Genomic DNA, 20,916 nt, shown 5'->3' on the forward strand with positions numbered 1-20,916 from the left:
TCCATTTTGGGCCTGTTATCTTGTTTTAACATATCTACAATCAGTATGCTATACATCAGATCTCCAGAACTTATTTATTCATGATGAACATCTCCCCATTTCCCCTACCCTCCCAAGCCCCTAGTAACCACCACTGTACTCTGCTTCTATGAGTTTGACTATTTTAGATTCCACATATAAGTGAGATCATACAGTATTTGTCTTTCTGTGTCTAGGTTATTTCACTCAATGTAATGTCCACCACGTCCATCCATGTTGTCAAAAATCACAGGATTTCCTTCCTTTTTAAGGCTGAATAACATTCCATTGTATATTAATACCACATTTTCTTTATCACACACTTTCCTTATCCATTCAACATCACTAACCATCAGGGAAGTGCAAATCAAGACTGCATTGACATATCACCTCACACCTGTTATAGGATGGCCATCATAAAAAATAAAAATAATAATAGGTGAGTGAAAAGTGCCAGACAATTAGCTTTTTAAATTGTAACAGAGGTGCCTGACAGTAAGCTTTTGATTGCCAAGGCATCCATTCCAAAGACATCCATCTCAAATAAACATACTGCTAGCTTTACAGCTAAATAAGGAGCTATGCTGTCCCACCCATGAACTTCCCCTTTTAGCCCTGGATGACCTAGATAACTGACCATTTGTGTGACCCTGCTTTTCCTTTCCCAAGCTTTAATTCCCCCTCTTATATTTTAAATTCACCAATAAAAACTAAACTCTCAAAATCGTAGGCATACCACCCATGACTCCAACAAAGGCAGAGTCTGCACACTCCTTCTCTACACAAGAGCTCACTGTAGGACTTTGAGTGTGCCATGTACCTTCCAGAATATATGATTAATAAGCTTTGTTTTTTCAAAGTTCACAATGGTTGTTGCTGAGATGTATCCTGCCATCATAATAAGAGCCACAAGGGCCAGTCCAGCCACAAGATTGGCTCTGGTTGGGGAAATGTCTGTGGGGGCTCAACACAAATCATGCAGGCAATGTACATGCCTCCAGGGATCCCTAGTTGATGACATCACAATACAAGAGCTGAGTCCAAGACAAAAGAGTGAGGATATACAGAAAAGAGAACCCTGCTAACTACTGGTGGGAATGTAAACTGGTGCAGCCATTATGGAAAAAAGCATGAAGACTCCTCAAAAAATTAAAAATAGAACTATCCTTTGATCCAGAAATCTCATTTCTGGGTGTTTATACAAAGGAATTGAAATCAAGATCTCAAAGAGATACCCACACCTTTATGTTCATTGCAGCATTGTTCACAGTAGCCAAGACAGGGGAAAAAAAACAAAAGGAACATCAGCAGAAAGAAATCTTAACTGAATTTCCATCATTTGACTAAAGCAGAGCCTCCTGAAAAAATGGCCCCCACTAACTTCCCTCCAAAGCAGTCTCCAGACAGGAGGTGTTTCAAAAAAACTGTGTAGAGTTGCCTGGGTGGCTCAGTCAGTCGAGCATCCCACTTTAGCTCAGGTCAAGATCTCACAGTTCTTGAGTTCAAGCCCCACATCAGGCTCTCTGCTGTCAGCATAGAGTCCGCTTCAGATCCTCTGTTCTCCTCTCTCTCTCTCTGTCCCTTCTCAGCTCGTGCATGGCTCTCTCTCAAAAATAAATAAATAAAATGTCGAAAGAAACTGAAAGAAAGAAAGAAAGAAAGAAAGAAAGAAAGAAAGAAAGAAAGAAAGAAAGAAAGAAAAGGAAAGGAAACTGTGTAAATGAGGTTTATCAGAACCCTTCATTTGTCTTCCCTAAAAGCCCATTTGTTTTTCCCTTGGAAGTCTTTCCCCACTCTCTTTCCCCTAACTAAGTTGGTTTATAAACTTCTATCTCTAGCTGGTCAGTGAATCTCCTCATCACAATGCTCCTGCATGTGTACAATTAAACCTGTTTTCTTTTTTTCCTGTTAATCTACCTATTTTCCTCCCAAAGATGTGTTTGGAAATGTATATTTAGAGTGAGGAGGAAGGATGAGAAAAGAATTCTGTCCTTGGCTCAATCCAAGTAGTCGTGAGAGTCGGTAAGTAAAAGAAACAATCTGAGGTGCCTGGCTGGCTCACTTGGAAGAGCATACAACTTTTGATCTGGGGGTCATGAGCTTGAGACCCATGTTGGGTGTAGAGATTACTTTAAAAAAGGCAACCTTGGGGCGCCTGGGTGGCTCAGTCGGTTAGGCGGCCGACTTCGGCTCAGGTCATGATCTCGCGGTCCGTGAGTTCGAGCCCCGCGTCGGGTTCTGTGCTGACAGCTCAGAGCCTGGAGCCTGTTTCAGATTCTGTGTCTCCCTCTCTCTCTGCCCTTCCCCTGTTCATGCTCTGTCTCTCTCTGTCTCAAAAATAAATAAACGTTAAAAAAAAACAATTAAAAAAAAAAGGCAACCTTAAAAAATAAATGAATAAAAGAAACAACCCATGCTGGGCACATAACTCACTTGTGGAATTTACCATCGACTCTTGTCTGTATGCCCTCTGCTTATGTTCTACTGACCTTCAATCCTTCAATAATGTATCAGACCCTGTATTACCTACTGTTTTCAAGTGTAGAGGTAGCAAAATTTTCCCTCCTTCGTTTCTAGGTTCTTTGACTGTTGTAACAAATAAACTGGCATAAAGCAAATTAGCAAGAGAAATTATAAGAGAAGTATTAAGTCACAAGTGTATTTCTGCCTGAATGTGTTTTTACTGAGACTTCAGAAATTCATCCAAAGCCTAATAAAAATAATGAATTGTCTTTTTTTTTCTCACATACCATTTCTCTCTGCATAAATAGTTATGGAAGATTTTAATTAGAACATTATGAATAATAAAAGATAACATTTATCACAACTGTCCACACAATCAAGATGGGGTTAATTATGGAAAGGCTAGAACAAAGCATTTTATTTGTCTCCCATTTAAGAATTCCCAGGTAAGTGGTATAAGTCATTTAGGAATCCCATTTCTTCTGTTACATTACTCTGCCATCCCCAAGGGGAGAGGTGTTAAGCTCAATTGTATCATACACCCCTTTGGCATTCTGGTGAAGCCAATGAATAATTGAGAATAACAATAATAATTAAGAACAAGAGAATATTTTTAAATGCACAAAATAAAATACATTGGATTTTAAATGAAATTAAATCAAATATTTAAAGTTTGTGATATAGTAATATATGTGTTTATTAGTGCATTAAGTAATAATATCTAAATGGGGGTCTAATCACTACTGTAGTTTTGAGTATGATCAGTGCAAAATATTTTGAGATATTTGCAATGACTATAAACTGATATCAAAGATTTCCACTGTTTTTAATTCAAAAGTGAATAATTGTTTTTTTTGTTTTTTGTTTTTGTTTTTGTTTTTTAATTTCATTTTTTTACAGTAATCTCTACACCCAACATCAGACTCGAACTCAAACCCCAAGATCAAGGGTCACGTGCTGTATCGACTGAACCAGTCAAGCGCCCCCAAAAGTGAAAGAATTGTTAAATTTCAGTTGCAGGTTAGTGAAAATAAAGATGTTAATTTTCCCCCGTGAAAATAAAAAGGAAACCTGGTTTAGAATGGCGTGGGGAGGCCAGCAGGGGGCGCTCTCATACCCTGCCACTCACGCCAATTACAGATCCTAGGGAAAGACTACTTTGCAAGTCTTAGTACTTGACAATCCCAGCAGGAAGATAGGCTTTCCCTCCCTACTAGGGAACAGCCCAGCCAATTAAGACTGTCACAACCCAGCCAATGAAAAGCCACTACACCTCCAATTCCTAGTTTACGCCAATGGACTGTTTGTTTATAACAGGCTTCCAAACTTCTTCCTTTCCTCTAGAAACAAGTGTTCCTCTCCTTTGTTCAGGGGACTGGCCTATGGTTTTGCTGTAGCTTGCTTATCCTTGATTATAATTCTCTGCTATTCCTGAATAAGCCCATTTTTGCTGGTAGAATAACTGGTAGTTTTGTTTTTTAAGGTTGACACCCCATACCAGTTCATGGATCCTATAAATTCCATTCCTGTGGTTCTTGGAAGCCCCTGGATTCCAGGTTAAGACACCCTGAGACATAATGATCATCTGCATGAGAAAATTTATCACTATGTTTTTGGGAAACAGCTGTACCAAAACACTGAAAAACTGAATAATGGTCAACAAAAGGATATATCAAGGAATTAATAGGAAGGAGCTAAAGTCAAGGAAAATGTTTAAAGAAAGAATATAATTAACAAATGGTTTTAAATTTGTATTCAAGGATAATATCTCTTTAGGAACTCAAATCAGAAGCCACAACCCAAGCAGCTTCTATTACAAAAGCTGGTAGAACTCTAGGAAGCAGACCAAATGAACAGCTCTCAGAAACAATGGTTAACTCACTTTCCTGGGCTGCTTTGGTAGTTGATTTCTGCAGATATAAAGGGATATGTTCCTACAGTTCAGTTCAGGTTGTTTCCCAACTGGCTTTATTTCAGAGAAGCCGTAGAATTTATGGCTTAGCTCATAGTTGAATGTGTGGATGTATACTTTGGTTCACAATTTTTTTCCACATCAAAAGTAGAATATCACACTTACTTCAGAAACACTGGATGAAGTAGTTAAAACTAGAAATGACTGGGCTACAACAACCTGATATTATCAACCAATATTATCAACAACTGATATCAACATAACACTTTATTGTTTAAAAAAAGCTACTTTTGGGGGTGCCTGGGTGGCTCAGTCAGTTAAGCGTCCGACTTCAGCTCAGGTCATGATCTCATGGTTCGTGGGTTTGAGCCCCGCATCGGGCTCTGTGCTGACAGCTCAGAGCCTGGAGGCTGTTTCAGATTCTGTGTCTCCCTCTCTCTCTGCCCCTCCCCCACTTGCACTCTGTCTCTCTCTGTCTCAAAAATAAATAAACATTAAAAAATTTTTTTTAAAAAAGCTACTTTTGGGGCGCCTGGGTTGCTCAGTCGGTTAGGCGTCTGGCTTCGGCTCAGGTCATGATCTTGTGGTCGTGAGTTCGAGCCCCACGTCATGCTCTGTGCTGACTGCTCAGAGCCTGGAGCCTGTTTCAGATTCTCTGTCTCCCTCTCTCTGACCCTCCCCCCGTTCATGCTCTGTTTCTCTCTGTCTGAAAAATAAATAAACATTTAAAAAAAACTTTTAAAAAAATTTAAAAAAGCTACTTTTCCATGCATTGCTTCCTGTAATTCTCAGAATTACTCACTCATGTCCTAGAATGTACTGTAAAATATACGGTATTGGAAACCCATGGATCTCTTTGTGAGCTTGCATCTTCACACAATAGTCCTCATAGTTTCTCCCCACTGCCTCTCTCTGTGTTCATTGAGTCACTACCTGATTCAGCAGATCACAGGAACTTGTTAGAAAGGGCTGTTGATATGCGGCCACATGATGGCCACCTTAATTCTTCTCAGAGTCATCTTTCAAATCCTCCAAACCCAGGTGCCCCAAATTCCTGCCTTTTTACTCTCCCTCTTCACCCAAAAATACTAGAGAGTAATTGGATTTGCAGTACGCCCTGAGACAACTCCCATTCAGTCTCTCAGCACACGATTACCAATTATTCAAGGAAAACTTGACATGACCTGGGCTTTGAGGTGCACCAGAGTTTCTGTAAATCCAAACGTGTTTCTATAAGTGCCAATACTTCTCTACCTAATCCTAATGACATAGCTTCCATTCAAAGAGAAGATCAGGACACTATATACCAGGATGGCATTGCTACTAATATGCTTTGAAGATAAGCTTTGGGTATGAACTGAAAGTGATGACTATAAAACAAGAACAACAAAAAATTTCCCTTTACTCTCTGTGAACAGTGAAATAAAATAAAGTCACTTATGGGGTGACTAGCTGGCTCAGTTGGTGCATATTGTGACTCTTGATGTTAGGGTCATGAGTTTGAGCCTCATATTGGGGGTAGAGTTTACTTGAAAACAAAAATAAATAGTCACTTAGGTCAAGGGGGTGGGTAAAATGGAGCAGGGAGACCATTAAGGAGGTGGCCTTTATGTATGTCCTCATCGGTGGAGCCATGAACTTTTGAACTGGGTCAACTCATAAATACTCTAAAGACTCTGCAGAACACCTGCAACTTGCTACAGTATCAATTGGACATTTGCATAGTGATAGCTTTAGCAACCAATTATGTTTAGCCAATATTAGTTTTCTGTCAACAACACCAATCAAAATTCTTTGTAAACAATGTATAACAGCATTCCCCTTTTGTCTCTAAAATCCCTGACTTTTGCTCTCTTGTGGGACACTATTTGGGTTGTGTGATCAGAGCACCCCAAATTACAATTCTGGATCTCAAATAAATGCTTTTGCTTAATCATTGCCTCCTTACAATTTTTGGTTGACACCGTCTATGTTCTTTTATTACCTCTGTAATAAAAACAGATTAACAAAAGAAAAACATACAGAAATTCAACAACATGTGTATCTCTTGTATATATTGTGGATAGTCAGAAAAACTGAGTAAAACTTCCCAAAATGACTCAAGCCACCACCTTAAATACCATCTTCAGCTAAAGACAAAAGAAATGGGTGCTGGGTGGCTCAGTCGGTTAAGCAGTTAAGCGTCTGACTTCAGCTCAGGTCATGATCTTGCAGTCTGTGAGTTTGAGCCCTGTGTCGGGCTCTGTGCTGACAGCTCAGAGACTGCTTTGGATTCTGTGTCTCCCTCTCTTTCTGCACCTCTAGTGCTCTTTCTCTCTCTCTCTGTCTTTCAAAATGAATAAATGTTAAAAAAAAAAAAAAAAGGACAAAAGAAAGATATTGCAGTGGGAGTGGGGAGGCCAGTTAAGGGAGGTTATGAGGAAAAGCACAGCAAAGTTAAGGTTTGTCGTGTATATTTAAGTCTGTGCCTTCTCCATTGGTAAGAGTTTCTTGTGATTTAGAGTCAGCCTTCTCTTCCTGGTACTAAGAGTGAGGTACTCTCACAAATGGAGATTTCCTAAATGTCCCTTACAAAAGGGTAACTTCCACTCCTGGGTTTCAGAGCTTCTCCTGGGCTTGTGGCTTCTTAAAAATAACCAGCTTAAATAATCTTTATGCCAAAGAGGTATAATTTGGAGTGGCATGCTTTGCTACCCTTCATGACAATTTGATGATAAAGTGGCCCAGTGAGACACTCAACCAAGGTGGCTTAGCTGGGAGTAGCCCTCAAAGAAATGCATTGATAGGGATGCCTGGGTGGTTCAGTCGGTTAAGCATCCAACTTTGGCTCAGGTCATGATCTCATGGTTTGCAAGTTTGAGACCCATGTCAGGCTCTGTGCTGACAGCTCAGAGCCTGGAGCCTGCTTTGGATTCCGTGTCTCCTTCTCTCTCTGCCTCTCCCCCGCTCGTGTTCTCTCTCTCTCTCTCTCTCTCTCTCTCTCTCTCCCTCTCTCAAAAATAAATAAACATTAAAAAAGGTTAAAAAAATTCATTAATGGAAAGCACATTCAAGGATCTCACTTTATCCATAAATTGCACCTTGGACTACATACCCTCTTTATCTCTCAATGAAGATTCCACAGTTCACAACTCCAGAGGTGTTTTGTTTTGTTTTTCACTGATGTTCCCATAGACCATAGCCTAGTCATCCAGGGAATTTTCCCCAGAGGTTTTTTGGGATGTGAATTTAGGAGATAAATCTCTGATTGTCTCCTGATAACTCCAGACAACCCCTCTTCAGTATTACCTCTCCCCAGAGCCTTGCCATTCCTTTGTGCCCTCAAGTGAGTCTTTGATGTTGGACACCTTTGCTCCAGGCTATTCTCAGAGTGAACCCAAGTGTTCTAGATAAGAAGGTACAGGAACAGGTTCACTTAGTAAGTCTGTTCCCTCTCTCCCCACCCCCACTATTAATCAGTGGAGTGCTGTACCTCTCACTGCTATTCCTCTCTTCACTGCTACAGACTTCTTGGCTCTCTGCTCTTCAGATCCACATACTGATTTCCACCACCAGTGACACGTGAGTGTTGGATCTGAACAGGGTGAGTTAGATTTAGGGTTGGTACTGAGGATGCTTGAGGGGAAAGGCCCAGGAACACTGGAAGGGGCCTGACTGAACTTCTAGACGGTAGAGTTAAGATTGGAAAGTGATCCAGTTTGTAAGAAGCAAAGACCTGAATTCAACTCAGGAGTAATCCCTCTGATACAGTCTGTCCTGTCAACCCCTCCAATCTTTCCAAGCATAATATTTTGAAGCAACTTGAATCCTGATCTTTTATCCTGGTTAGGACCTTTGGCCAGGTATAGGGTGCCAGAAATGAGCAAGTGCCTATTCTGTCTTCTATGCTCGATGTAGCACTTTACACAATAGGGGAGGAAAAAAATTTCCTTCCATCCTTCAAGATACTTCCAACTGGTTTAAGAATTAAAATGAAATAAGATTTAGCAGGAAGGAAAAACACCAAAGTTTTATTATGTGCACATGGAGGCCCAGTAATGAAATGGAGACCCCAAGTAATTGACTGAGGCAGGCAGCTTTTATACATTTTAAATAGTGAGACAATACATTTGTGAGGAATTGACAGGAGAGAGAAAACAAATGTTTGGGAGTTCCAATTAGTAAGGAATTCTAAGCAGAATCTGGGCTGAAATAGTAGATTAGTAAAAAGGAATAAAGTTTGTTTATTCAGCTTACTTGGCTTTAAAATTCCAATCTCTGGTGGGGTGCCTGGCTGGCTCAGTTAGTGGAGCATGCAACTCTTGATCTCAGGGTTAAAAGTTCGAGTCCCACATTGGGCATAGAACCTACTTTAAAAATAATTTTAAGCAAGTAAAATCTCTATCTTTGGTGATAAGAATATCTTTTTATTTCTTAGTATAAGGAGGGTACCTTTCATATGAGATTCATTTTCTGCTTTTAGGGGGACAGAGGAGGGTCTGAGTGTCCTTGTACTGGCTGTTTTCCAAGTAGCTTCAATTCAAAACAATCAATATACTATTGTGACACCTTTTAGGGTGGCCTACCCTGCGTTCCTACAAAATTCTCAGAAGGGCTCTCACATGCATATCTTGTTAGAGTCCCTCACAAGTCTGTGAGGCAGCTATTATTAGGCAGATTTGAGGACACAAGTGCTCAGAGAGTTGAGAATCAGGTTAGAGATTCCATAGGGCCAGTTCCACTCCCCATGGTAAATGAGGACAGAGAGCTGGTTTAAAGGGGAAACTTTTTCACACACCTCTATGCCCTAATTTTGACCAGGGTAGCTCCTGTGAGGGTAGTTTCAATCTTGGTACAGGATTGATTAAAATGATATTTCAGAACTGGAGCTCCTATATGATGGCATTCTTAACAATAGATCAAGATTGTTTATAACTATGATAACTAGGTAAACGGCCTCTGAGAAGGTATGTGGGTAGTCAGAAGTGATAACAGGCTTTGGGGAAGTGTTATAAGGAAAGCAGGATTAGATAAACACCATCTTGCAGAATCAGTGTAACTGTAGCCTGGGGTCTGAGGGAACCAAAGCCTTCTTGCTTGGAAAATATCACCCAAGTCTTCACTCATCTTCTGCATTCCCTTAAAAGGTGGCAATCCTTTCCACTTCAAGCCATACAGCTTAAAATGCCATTTTTTTTTTCAGACTCACGCTCTTCTGAGAACTGATCTGCACCGTTAAGACAGAATTAGCTGGAGGGTGATTGGTTGGAGTGGAAGAGAGGGCAGACAGGAGGTGTTTGAATTCCTCAAAATAAACTCCACCTATTTTTTACAATTTTGTGTTTGTCTCACTCAGGCTCTAGCATAATTTCAGTTCTCATAAACTTTATTATCTAACGAGATTCATCACCTTCAAGCCTGGGAACAAAATGATAAAATTGGGCCCAAGTGCCTACACTGGCAGGGAAGGAATTTTAAGTTGGAGGTCAGCTCTTAGGGCAGCTGAAATAATGCTTTCCTCTCTCCCTGCTGTGGACTCGCAGGTGGCCCTGGTGACTGAGATGGCATCCTCTCTAAAGGTCCTTGGCCCTATCTTGGCCCTGCTGTTTCCCCTATGTGGGCTGCTTATACACAGCCAGAACCTTTCCTGGAGGGAATTCATGAAGCAGCACTACCTGAGCACAAACTGGAAATTCAGCGACTACAAATGCGATGATCTCATGAGGGAAAGAGGAGCTCCAAAAGACAGGAACTATCACACCTTCATCTATACCTTGTGGCACAAAATCGAGCATATATGCCTCAGGAAGTGGAGAGATCGTTACAGAAATGTATATATATGGGTCCAGCATCCCTTCAAAATCCTCCAGTGCTACCAGGAGGGTAACAAAAAGAGCTACAGAGAACATAGCAGCTACAGCTACATTGAATTCCACTGTGGCATGAATGGGTATGTGGACAGCATAGAGGACATCCAATTGTTAGACATCAAAAATTAGAAAGTCTACCCACACCCCCAGGTTTTAGTAGAGTGCCCATTACTTCCCAAGTGGTAGCCTGATGCCTACATCAACAGCGCTGGCTACTCCTTCCTTTGCGTGTATTTGCTAATGTTTTCTCACGACTGGAGTTATGTACCACAAGGTTTCTTGATATTAAAACTGCCTGCGTTGTTTCTCTACCCTGAATACCTTTCTGCCCTCATTTACCTGATTTGCTCTTACATTTTTTTTTTTTTTTTTTAAGATTTAGCTCTTATGGCTTTTCTTTTTTACTGAACCAGGGATTTTCCTGATAATGACTCTCCTTATACCTCCCCACGCTAAATGATCTTCCCTTCCTTAAATAAATTGTATCATTCCAATGTGTACGAAATTTATACATGCTATATGTGCAGAGTATGTCTTCTGTGACTGGTATAGGTGTAACAGGGTGTGTGATACAGATTATGCTTGGATATGATTTGTGCTGAGTGTAGGGTTAAGGTGTGTGTTGCTGGACTCATTCATCAAACATATCTCTAAGGAAATGCATGCATTTTGGATAGGTTAAGTAAGGCATTATGTTTCTTGAGGAATAATACATTAAGTAGAAGATAATCACAGAAATGAGTTTACCTGATAATAACCATTTTCACTAGGCAGAGAAATAGAGTCCAATACAGGACTTTAAAATGCAACCTTCAAGAATGGGTCTTAAGACTTAAATTTTGTTGGAGGAAAGAGGAAGTGAATTGCAAAATGAACTGTCGAGGACACAAGTAAGCAGAGTCCACGAGAATTCTGTTTGCTAAATGGGGAAGAGAGATTCAGAGAAAGATAAGTCTTCACTTCATATAATTTTGCCTCAGGCAGGTATGGGGAGGAGAAATACTAAACACTAAAGTACCTTGTGTTCTTCAGCCTCTTGCATTGTTGAAAGACTCCAGTCCTGAAACAATCAGAGAAAAGACCAAGGTATGAACATTTTCAGCGAGGTGGCTGTGCTCCTAGTCCTAGAGGTCTGGCCTCAATGAGTAGCCAATGAATCTAGGTTGGTCATCCTGTGCCAAGAGCAGCACCTCAGGTTTGCAATTTTTCAGTGCACCTGGGGATGAGCAGACAGTGGGGAGATGATGACCTATACAAACCAAACTCACAAGAGATTAGTGTTAAACCAGTAGTTCTGTATCAATAATCAATCTACATATGAGGAGGAATACTGATTGCTTTTCTCAGTTGATAAAAGCTGCTTCAAAATGTAATGGCAGGGGTGCCTGGGTGGTTCATCCTGTTAAGAGTCCCACTCTTGATTTCGACTCAGGTCAGGATGGTGAGTTCGAGCCCCACATCAGGCTCCTCACTGTCAACGTGGGATTCTCTCTCTCCCTCTCTACCTCTAGCCTGCTTGTGTTCTCTTTCTCTCAAAATAAATAAATAAACTTTTAAAAATGTAGTGGAATATTTTGTGGCGGCATATTTTGGTTTCCTATAGTCATATTTCAGAATGGTCTTTTCTGGTCACCCACAGTAAGTTTTCACAAATACCCCATTTAAAAAACTTTGAAAGTTCCTTTTGTTAAAGTGTTAAAAGATGATAGGAGCACCTGAGCAGCTTAGTCGGTTAAGTGTCTGACTTCAGCTTAGGTCATGATCTCACAGTTCGTGAGTTCAAGCCCCGCATTGGGCTCTGTGCTGACAGCTCGGAGCCTGGAGCCTGCTTTGGATTCTGTGTCTCCTTCTCTCTCTGCCCCTCCCCGACTCATGTTCTGTCTCTCTCTCAAAAATAAGTAAACATAAAAAAAAATAAAAAGAAAATAAAAAGATGATGGTCCAAAACAGTATAGGAGGAAAATGGATTTAAGCCCAATTAGTATAATAGCTTTATGTTGTTGCTTGGGTTTTCCCACATCCACTTCTTTAACCCCATTTGAATAGCTGCATATTCATTTCCTGTCAGGAACTATCCTTTTATTAGAGGGAGAGAGTGTGCAAGCAGTGGAGAGAGGGAGAGGGAGAGAGAGAGGGAGAGGGAGAGGGAGAGGGAGAGGGAGAGGGAGAGGGAGAGGGGGAGAGAGAGAGAGAGAGAGAGAGAGAGAGAGAGAGAGAGAGAGAGAGAGAGAATCCTAAGCAGGCTCCACACTCAGCACAGGTCTCCACAGGGCTCAACTCAGGGCTTCATCCCACAGCCCTGGGATCATGACCAGAGCCAAAACCAAGAGTCAGATGCTCAGTCAACGGTGCCCCTATTCTTCTCCCCCTCTTTTAATTTATTTTTTTAATTTACATCCAAGTTAGTTAGCATATACTGCAAACAGTAATTTCAGGAGTAGATTCCTTGATGCCCTTTACCCATTTCGCCCATCCCCCCCTCCCACAACCCCTCCAGTAACCCTCAGTTTGTTCTCCATACTTATGAGTCTCTTCTGTTTTGTCCCCCTCCCTGTTTTTATATTATTTTTGTTTCCCTTCTGTTATGTTCATCTGTTTTGTCTCTTAAAGTCCTCATATGAGTGAAGTCATATGATATTTGTCTTTCTCTGACTAATTTTGCTTAGCATAACACCCTCCAGTTCCATCCACGTAGTTGCAAATGGCAAGATTTCATTCTTTTTGATTGCCAAGCAATACTCCATTGTGTATATATACCACATCTTCTTTATCCATTCATCCATCTATGGGCATTTGGGTTCTTTCCATACATTGGCTATTGTTGATAGTGCTGCTATAAATATTGGGGTGCATGTGCCCCTTCCTATTCTTCCCCTTTTTGTGTGCAGTGGTGAAGTCTTGGGGTGATGGGGGGGGTTCATGGGGTACAGAGCTGATGGCCAAGAAAGAATTCTTGAAGATGTCTTTGGTGCAAAAAGATGATTTTATTAAAGCATGAGGACAGGACCCATGGGCAGGAAGAGCTGCACAGGGGTTGTGAAGGGTCTCAGGTTGGAAGGGATCAGGGATAGAGTCTGTAAGGAATTTTGGAAGCAAGATTTCCAGGACCTTGAGGGGCTAGCTGTTGCTAGGGAAACACCACTTATTACCATTTAATAAAACCTCAGTCATGAGACCCTTCAGATGGATATCAGAGGGGCTATAAGCCTGGAGCATGATTGCCAGCATATATCCTGGGGCACTTGACATAAAGGAAGTAGACTTACAGGATCCTGGAGGTTGGGATAATGTTTTGTTTTGTTTAATTTTTTAATGTTTATGTAATTTTTGAGAGTGAGAGAGCAACGGAGAGAGACAAAGCATGAGCCAGGGAGGGACAGAGAGAGGGAGACACAGAATCTGAAACAGGGTCCAGGCTGTCAGCACAGCTGAGGTGTCAAACTTGCAAACCACGAGATCATGACCTAAGCCAAAGTCAGACACTTAACCAATTGAGCCACCCAGGCTCTCCTAGGTTTGGAAAATGTTAAGCCAAGGTTCCTGTTGCCCAAAGCAAAGTGTCATCATCAAGGCAGCTGAGCTCCTGTAGGGAGATCACTCTGCCGGTCTCAAAGACTTGTCAATGGGCTGCTTACAATAAGGGAATTTAATTTTGCTTTTGCCTTAGTTTCCCACATCACCATGGCAAGCACTTAAACCTCTTTCCTTTGTTCTTGGGTAGCCAGGAGCATCTGAGGAATATCACACATATTCCACCTGGGGAGTGGGATATGCCAGCTTGTATTTTTCCCTCAGCTTGCCTCATGCTCCCTTATCATGCAGTATTGGTGGAGTTATCCATCAAGGTTCCCAATCTCCTCTACTGGGCCAAATGATGGTCATGAGATTCGAGCTAGGCTAACAGGATTTTTTCTTATAGGAGACCAGAATATACCACCCTAAAAGATGACTCTTTGGCATAAAGATTATTATTTTTTATCAATGGAGAAGGCACAAACTTAACTCTGCATAACAAACTTTACTTTTGTTTACCATACTTTTCCTGGTCATCTTTCCATAACCTGCCAGCCTCACACTGTTCTTCCTTTGTTTTAGCTAAAAATAGTATGTAAGCCCAAAGTCATACCACCTTATTGAATGACTCATCCTGATGCGGAGAACAAAGGCAAAAGAAATATAGGGAAAAAATTGGGGCACATACTTTGCTAGAGGCGAAAGGCAACCTTAGCTTGACATTAGCCTGGCCTCCAGGACCCTGTGAAAATCCCTTTGGAAACTTCCTTTTTCTCTACCCATCCCAAGGTATATGTTAGGAATCATCTTCCAAGCATATGGCCCACTGCTATTCACCTGAAGGGTCTCATGGCTAACATTTTACTAGACAGTAGTAAATGATCTTTTCCTAACAGCAGCTAGCCCCTCAAGGTCCTGGAAAACTTGCTTCCAAATTCCTTAGAGACTTAGGCTGTCCCACACCCCCTCTCAACATGAAGGTATATAATCAGTCATCCTTTACAACCCCAGTGCAGCTCTTCCTGCCCGTGGGTCCTATCCTCATGCTTTAATAAAATCACTTTTTTGCACCAAAAATGTCTTAAGAATTCTTTCTTGGCCTTCAGCTCCGGACCCCCACCACCCCAAAACCACATCAGAAAGGAGCTCCAAAGAGCTGTACAAAAGGGAAGACTTTTCTAGTCAGGGCTGTGGAGCAAGGGAATTTTAGCAAAAGAAAGCAAAGGATTGTTTCAGGGAGGGTCACTTTCCTTTAGGGGGAAGAGCAGTGGAGGCTTATCATGCCAATTACCTCACCTTCCTTTGGGGGGTGAAAAGAGCCCATCTGAACGATTATTGCCTTGGTGCTGACCAGAAATTTCCTAACCGACCAGTTGAGACTACATTTCTGGGAGAGGTTGAAATTGCAGTTCGGTTAGGTATTAGGCCCCAGCTGGATGACTTGTCCCAGCATAAGTGACTCTTGAGCTTACAGTTCTCTTAACATTCCTAAATTTCCATTCCAGGTACAGGAGGCACACATTTTTTCCCCCTGTAGTCTTATTATGGGAAAGCTGTGTAAGTTAGAAATCGATTTGCTTAACGGAGGAATTCTAACCCAATTAGAAGGAAGGAAGGAAAGCGTTGGGTGTAAATGTGTGGTTAGTAAAAGCCACCCTGCCTTGAAGAGCTACAGTAAAGAACAGAAGAGTGAGACAGCACATGTGAAGTTTTCTCACTGAATATACCCTTTGATTGCACTTTGGTATAATTATAATGTAATTTAATAATCTTAGTAGAATGCAATGAGCACTAGTAAAAGCTGAACACATTAAGGCTGAAACAATAGTTCTGTGCCTAGAGAAGGGAAAGATCAGAGGAGAGGGTATCTGAGCACAGCCTAGAAAGATAGGTGAGTAATCAAGCAGAATAGGTCAGAATAGGTCAGAAAAAGTAATCAAGCAGAATAGGTCAGAATAGGTCAGCAAAGGAAACAACACCAGTGAAAGTGTGAAGTGCTAAAATATAATGTTTTCGGGGTACCTGGGTAGCTCAGTCGGTTAAGCATCCAACTCTTGGTTTCGGCTCAGGTCATGATGTTGCAGATCTTGAGCTCGAGCCCCATGTCGGGCTCCATGCTGACAGTGTGGAGCCTGCTTGGGTTTCTCTCTCTCTCACTCTCTCTTCCCCTCTTCCGCTTGCTCTGTCTCTCTCTCAAAAAATAAATTAAAAAAAAAATTTAAATATAATGTTTTCTAAAAGTAAAAAAGAGTAACTATCATGAAAATTTTAAAAATAAATCCATGTTATTGAATAACTTCATAAATAAGCCCATTTTATTGGACTCATTAATTAATAAGGAAATCAGTAACATGTTAAAAATGGTTCAAGTGTGATCTTGGTTTGTAGAAATGTATATTTTCTGCTGGACAAAATTCAGTTGCACTGCGATGAACAGGAAACATCTGCATTATATTCAGTTTTGTACAACTTCATTTCTATACTGCAGGTCAAGGAAAGGTATACACTTCTGTAGTGTCTGTCCATCCCTGTAGATCTGCTAAAGAACTCCAGGCACTCCAATGGGAGGACACACAATAATCTCTTTTGTCCATTTCCAAGTCTCAGACAATTTTCCCCTCAGGAGATATGGAAAACTGACAACTTATGCAGGAAAATATATAGAGTTCCTTAATACTGGTATGGAAAGGAAGAAGGAAATCATAAGAAACAGTATGACCTAGTAAATGGCCAAAAAAAAAAAAAAAAAAAAAAAAGGCATTACATGCCCAAATTGACCAATGGGCTAAAGGTTGGGGACAATTTTGAGTGCCAGCTCTGCAGAAACCATAAAACCAAACCTCACAAAGAAACTTGGAATTCATCACGTAGCATCAGCTTCTGACTCACTGTTCTGGCCACTCACTGGCCAGATGCCTGACACAGAAATACCTCAGCAACCATGGAAGGGGGAGTGTTCTAAGCGGTCTGAATATGGCTGATAATCATCATTGTTGTTTGGTTAAAGATACTAATCTTCTGGGGTGCCTGAGTGACTCAGTCGGTTAAGTGTTCGACTTGGTTCGGGTCATGATCATGCAGTCCGTGGGTTTGAGCCCTGCATCGGGCTTTGTGCTGACAGCTAAGAGCCTGAAACCTACTTCAGATTCTGTGTCCCCCCGCTCTCTTTATGCCCTTCCCCCGCTCACGTTCCGTCTCTCAAAAATAAATAAATGTTAAAAACATTTTTTTTTAAGATACTAATCTGTTATCTCTGTGACAAGAATTTGGCACTCTTACTATTGCCATCAGCAAGCATATAAGTCTAGAGAAAGGAATAGGCTGAATAACAGGCCTATCCCCTTCCAGCTGAGCAGGAGAGTGGAGGAGACACAGGTGTGTTTAAATACACACGGGGTGTGTGAGGTGTGCCCACAATGGACACATCAGATGCCCTAAACTTGCTTTGCGATTGTAGGGCTGGAACAAGGGCCAAGCCAACCACCAGGGTCTGTTCCCAACACAAGGAGCTTCTGACAGTGTTCAGGACACATTACTCCAGGATATGGCATCTTGGCATAGCAAATCTTTTAAGCTAAAGAAATTTGAGAAATGACAGGTGAGGAAAAGACTTTCTGATCTTCCCCTGAAGCAGGCCATGAAACTCTCACGCGAGAGGTGCTCTCCCTATACCCAGAGGAAAGGAGCATCCTTATCTCCAAAGATGGAGACATGGAGAAGAATCAGAACAAATTTCTTGCTGAGTTTCCCCCAGTTGACTACACTTCGCTCATACCCTTTGTTCTATCACATCTTTCCACAACTTTCCACTTGTCATCAAACCTAGCGTGAAAACACTCAGGTTTAACCACTTCTTTGGGTCTTCACATCCTTAGCGAGGCTCCCATTTCACATTAAACTTATGTTAAATAAATGTGCATGTTTTTCTGTTGTTAATCTGTTGTTGTTATAGGGAGCCCAGCTAAGAACTTCAAAGAGTAGAAGGAAAAAATATTTTTCCTCTCCTGCACTTCTAAGATTTGGGATAATTTCAGAAAGATAGATAGGAGAAGTAGACTCTCCCATTCATGTCCTCCCCAATCTGTCTTGCACTTTATCTGTGGTAGCTAGGCAGTAATTCACCTGCCTGAATTAAGACAAAGTGAAAACTTTATTTCAGGAGTCAGGCAAAGCCCAGTCTTGAGAACTTGGGCAATGGGTGAAAATCCATGTCAGCCAAGTAAAATGATTCTCAACTAGAAATTGGTATCAGATTCACTGTGGAGTTAACCAAACATAGGTGTGCAAAAGACCTCATTCCCAAAGATTCTGTTTCAGAAGGCCTGGGATATTGGCATTTAAAAAAAAATTTCTTGGACCATTCTTTTTCTTTTATGTTTATTTTTGAGATAGAGCATGAGCTTGAGCAGGGGCAGAGAGAGAGGGAGATGCAGAATCCAAAGCAGGCTCCATGCTGTCAGCACAGAGCTCAACATGGGGCTTGAACCCACCAACTGTGAGATCATGAGCTAAGTTGAAGTCAGACACTTAACCAAGGGAGCCACCCAAGGCACCCCTCTTTAGGCAATTCTGATGTGAGGCCAGGGTTGGGAAGCCCTGCCTAGGGACATGGTAATCAGATACAGTTTCCCTCTGCTGGTGAGTTTGGGTACTGTCAAGTTGTGGAAGTGCAGAGAAAAGGGGTCCTGTCCTGACACATGTGGCTGTACAATTGGATATATGAGTGCTAGGCAGATAGACATCTTTTTTCTTTTCTTTTTCAATTAATAGACTTATTTGTTCAGAGCAATTTTAGGTTTGCAGAAAAATTGGGCAGAAATTATAGAAAATTCTCTTATGCTTCTCCCTTCCTCTCTCTCCTAACCACACAGTCCACAGTTTTCCTGCTATTAACATCTTGTGTTAGTGTGCTCCTTTTGCTGTAATTGATGAACCCATACTGATTATTATTAACTGAAGTCCACAATTTAATTAGGATCAATTTTTTGCATTATATAGTTCTATGGGTTTCGACCATGCATAATGTCATTGTAGGAGAGGAAAAAGTTTTCCTTGGCTCCCTAAGGGTCTCTGGCTGGGTTTGAAAATTAAACCAACAAAGAGAGATTTAGTAGGAGAAAAAGCATATGAATTTTATTGAATTTTTTACGTGTACATGGGAACCATCACAAGGGAATGAAGAGCTGAAGAAATGACCAGAGCAAGAAACTTCATACCTTTTAGACAAACAAACAAAACATCTGTGAAGAATTGACAAGATAAAGGGGTTTGGTTTGTGGATATTAAATGGTGAGGAAGTAACTAGAAAGACAAGGGCTAGCTTAACAAGGTTTGTTTGCAGTTTCCTCTGTACCACCTCTGGCTGGTATGTCTTTGTCTCTAGTAAAAGAATTTATTTCCTGCCTTTATGGAAAAGAGAGAGAGAGAGAGAGCTTTTCTGCATTTACTGATTCTAATTGCCTTTACTGCAAAAATAATTTTTATGTCTAAGAGCCAGATTTTGAGGTGGAGGTCTGGTTTCCTTCAGCATGAACAAGGACTATCTCCTCATTTATTTAGACTTTCTTTAATTTCTTTCATCAGAGTTTTATAGTTTTCCTCATATTGATCTTGTACATTTTTATTAGATTTATATCTAAACATTTCATTTTTCTTTGATGCTAATGTAAAAAAAATTTTTTTTCAAATTCCAATAGTTCATTGTTGGTATATAAGAAAGCAATTGATTTTTGTATATTAACCTTGTATGCTACAATTTTGCTATAAATAGACATCATTTTTATCCTGTAGGTAACTGAGACCATTAAAAATAAAAGTGTCCCACTATTATATTTATGCTCCAGGAATACTAACCTGGGAGTGATATGTACAACAGATTGGAAGGAAAAGAAGCTTGAGGCTGGGAGTCCATGCAGGAGGCTTTTATGTGAGCCCTCCATGAGACAACAAGATTGTGAATAAAGGTATTGCAGCACCAGTGGAATAGTAATAACAGATTCAAGACGCAAATACCCTCAATTTGCCCTTTTCCTTCGTGTGTATGGGTCTCTTTGTTACCAAACTCAAACTTGTCCGTGCATCTGATGCACAGTAAGCCAAATTCTGAGACACTGGATTTAAAACAAAGAAAGCTTTATTGTAGGAAAGGCAGCCCAGGGAGAAGTCAGAGGATCATTCCCAAAGCTGCTTTGCCCTGATGAGCTTAGCTACAGCTTATATACATGAGAGAGGGGAAGTTATGAGGTTTCAAGAAACCCCCTTGTTAGGAGGGGGGCCTTGAAACAATCTGGAGGTAAGCATTCTTCTGGAAAATGAGTCACTATTTGGGATCTGGGATCAGACACATCAAGATAGATGTTACTGTCCGGTCGCTATCAGGTTTCTACAAGTGGTGGGTAAACAGGGAGTAGGGGTGAAAAACTGACTGATGGTGCATGGGGTTAAGAGGTACGTTAAGGGGCGCCTGGGTGGCTCAGTCGGCTAAGCGTCCGACTTCGGCTCAGGTCACGATCTCGCGGTTCGTGAGTTCGAGCCCCGCGTCGGGCTCTGTGCTGACCGCTCAGAGCCTGGAGCCTGTTTCAGATTCTGTGTCTCCCTCTCTCTGACCCTCCCCCGCTCATGCTCTGTCTCTCTCTGTCTCAAAAACAAATAAACATTAAAAAAAAAATTAAAAAAAAAAAAAGAGGTACGTTAAAAGTAAGTACAGAACAAAACAACGTGGAACTGAGTTAGCAATGCAATTAATTCAACTGTAGTTTTGCTCATGCTTTCAAAACAGGTCCAAAAACCAATAGTCCTGCCTTATCTTCACACACAGTTCCCTCTTTGGGGTGCCCTTACCCCACCTCTTCACCTAACTTCTAATTAATCCTCAAAACTCAGTTCAGGTGTTGTGACCCTCTCTCTGGTCACTCCTCACAGTCCCCTGTTGTTTCCTCCACCAGAGCTGCAAATGCTATTTATATTTATTAATATACAATGTAGTGTTCTATTTATCTGGCTGTCTCTTTCATTAAATCATGAGCTCCTGAATCTAAGTAGCCATTATCTAGCCCCCAATAAACATACACATAAATAAATAATTCATTCATGTCTGTTGTTGGAATTCACAATATTATCAAGTACATGACAATTATTATATCAAATTTACATGGTGTGCTT

The 20,916-nt window shown here is 41.1% G+C and overlaps 1 protein-coding gene across 1 annotated transcript; it reads left to right on the forward strand.

Moving 5' to 3' along the window:
- Positions 1-9,933: 9,933 nt before the first annotated feature.
- EDDM3B (epididymal protein 3B) lies at positions 9,934-10,482 on the forward strand. Its single transcript, XM_042940575.1, has one exon. It carries the CDS (start codon positions 9,934-9,936, stop codon positions 10,369-10,371), a length of 438 nt encoding a protein of 145 aa, XP_042796509.1. The 3' UTR covers positions 10,372-10,482.
- The last annotated feature ends 10,434 nt before the right edge of the window (positions 10,483-20,916 follow it).

Source organism: Panthera leo, chromosome B3, assembly GCF_018350215.1.
Source record: "Panthera leo isolate Ple1 chromosome B3, P.leo_Ple1_pat1.1, whole genome shotgun sequence".
NCBI classification, from domain to species: domain Eukaryota; kingdom Metazoa; phylum Chordata; class Mammalia; order Carnivora; family Felidae; genus Panthera; species Panthera leo.

What these genes read in the sequence shown, in the direction of transcription:
- EDDM3B (XM_042940575.1), top strand. Translation starts at nt 9,934, where the DNA reads ATGGCATCCTCTCTAAAGGTCCTTGGCCCTATCTTGGCCCTGCTGTTT.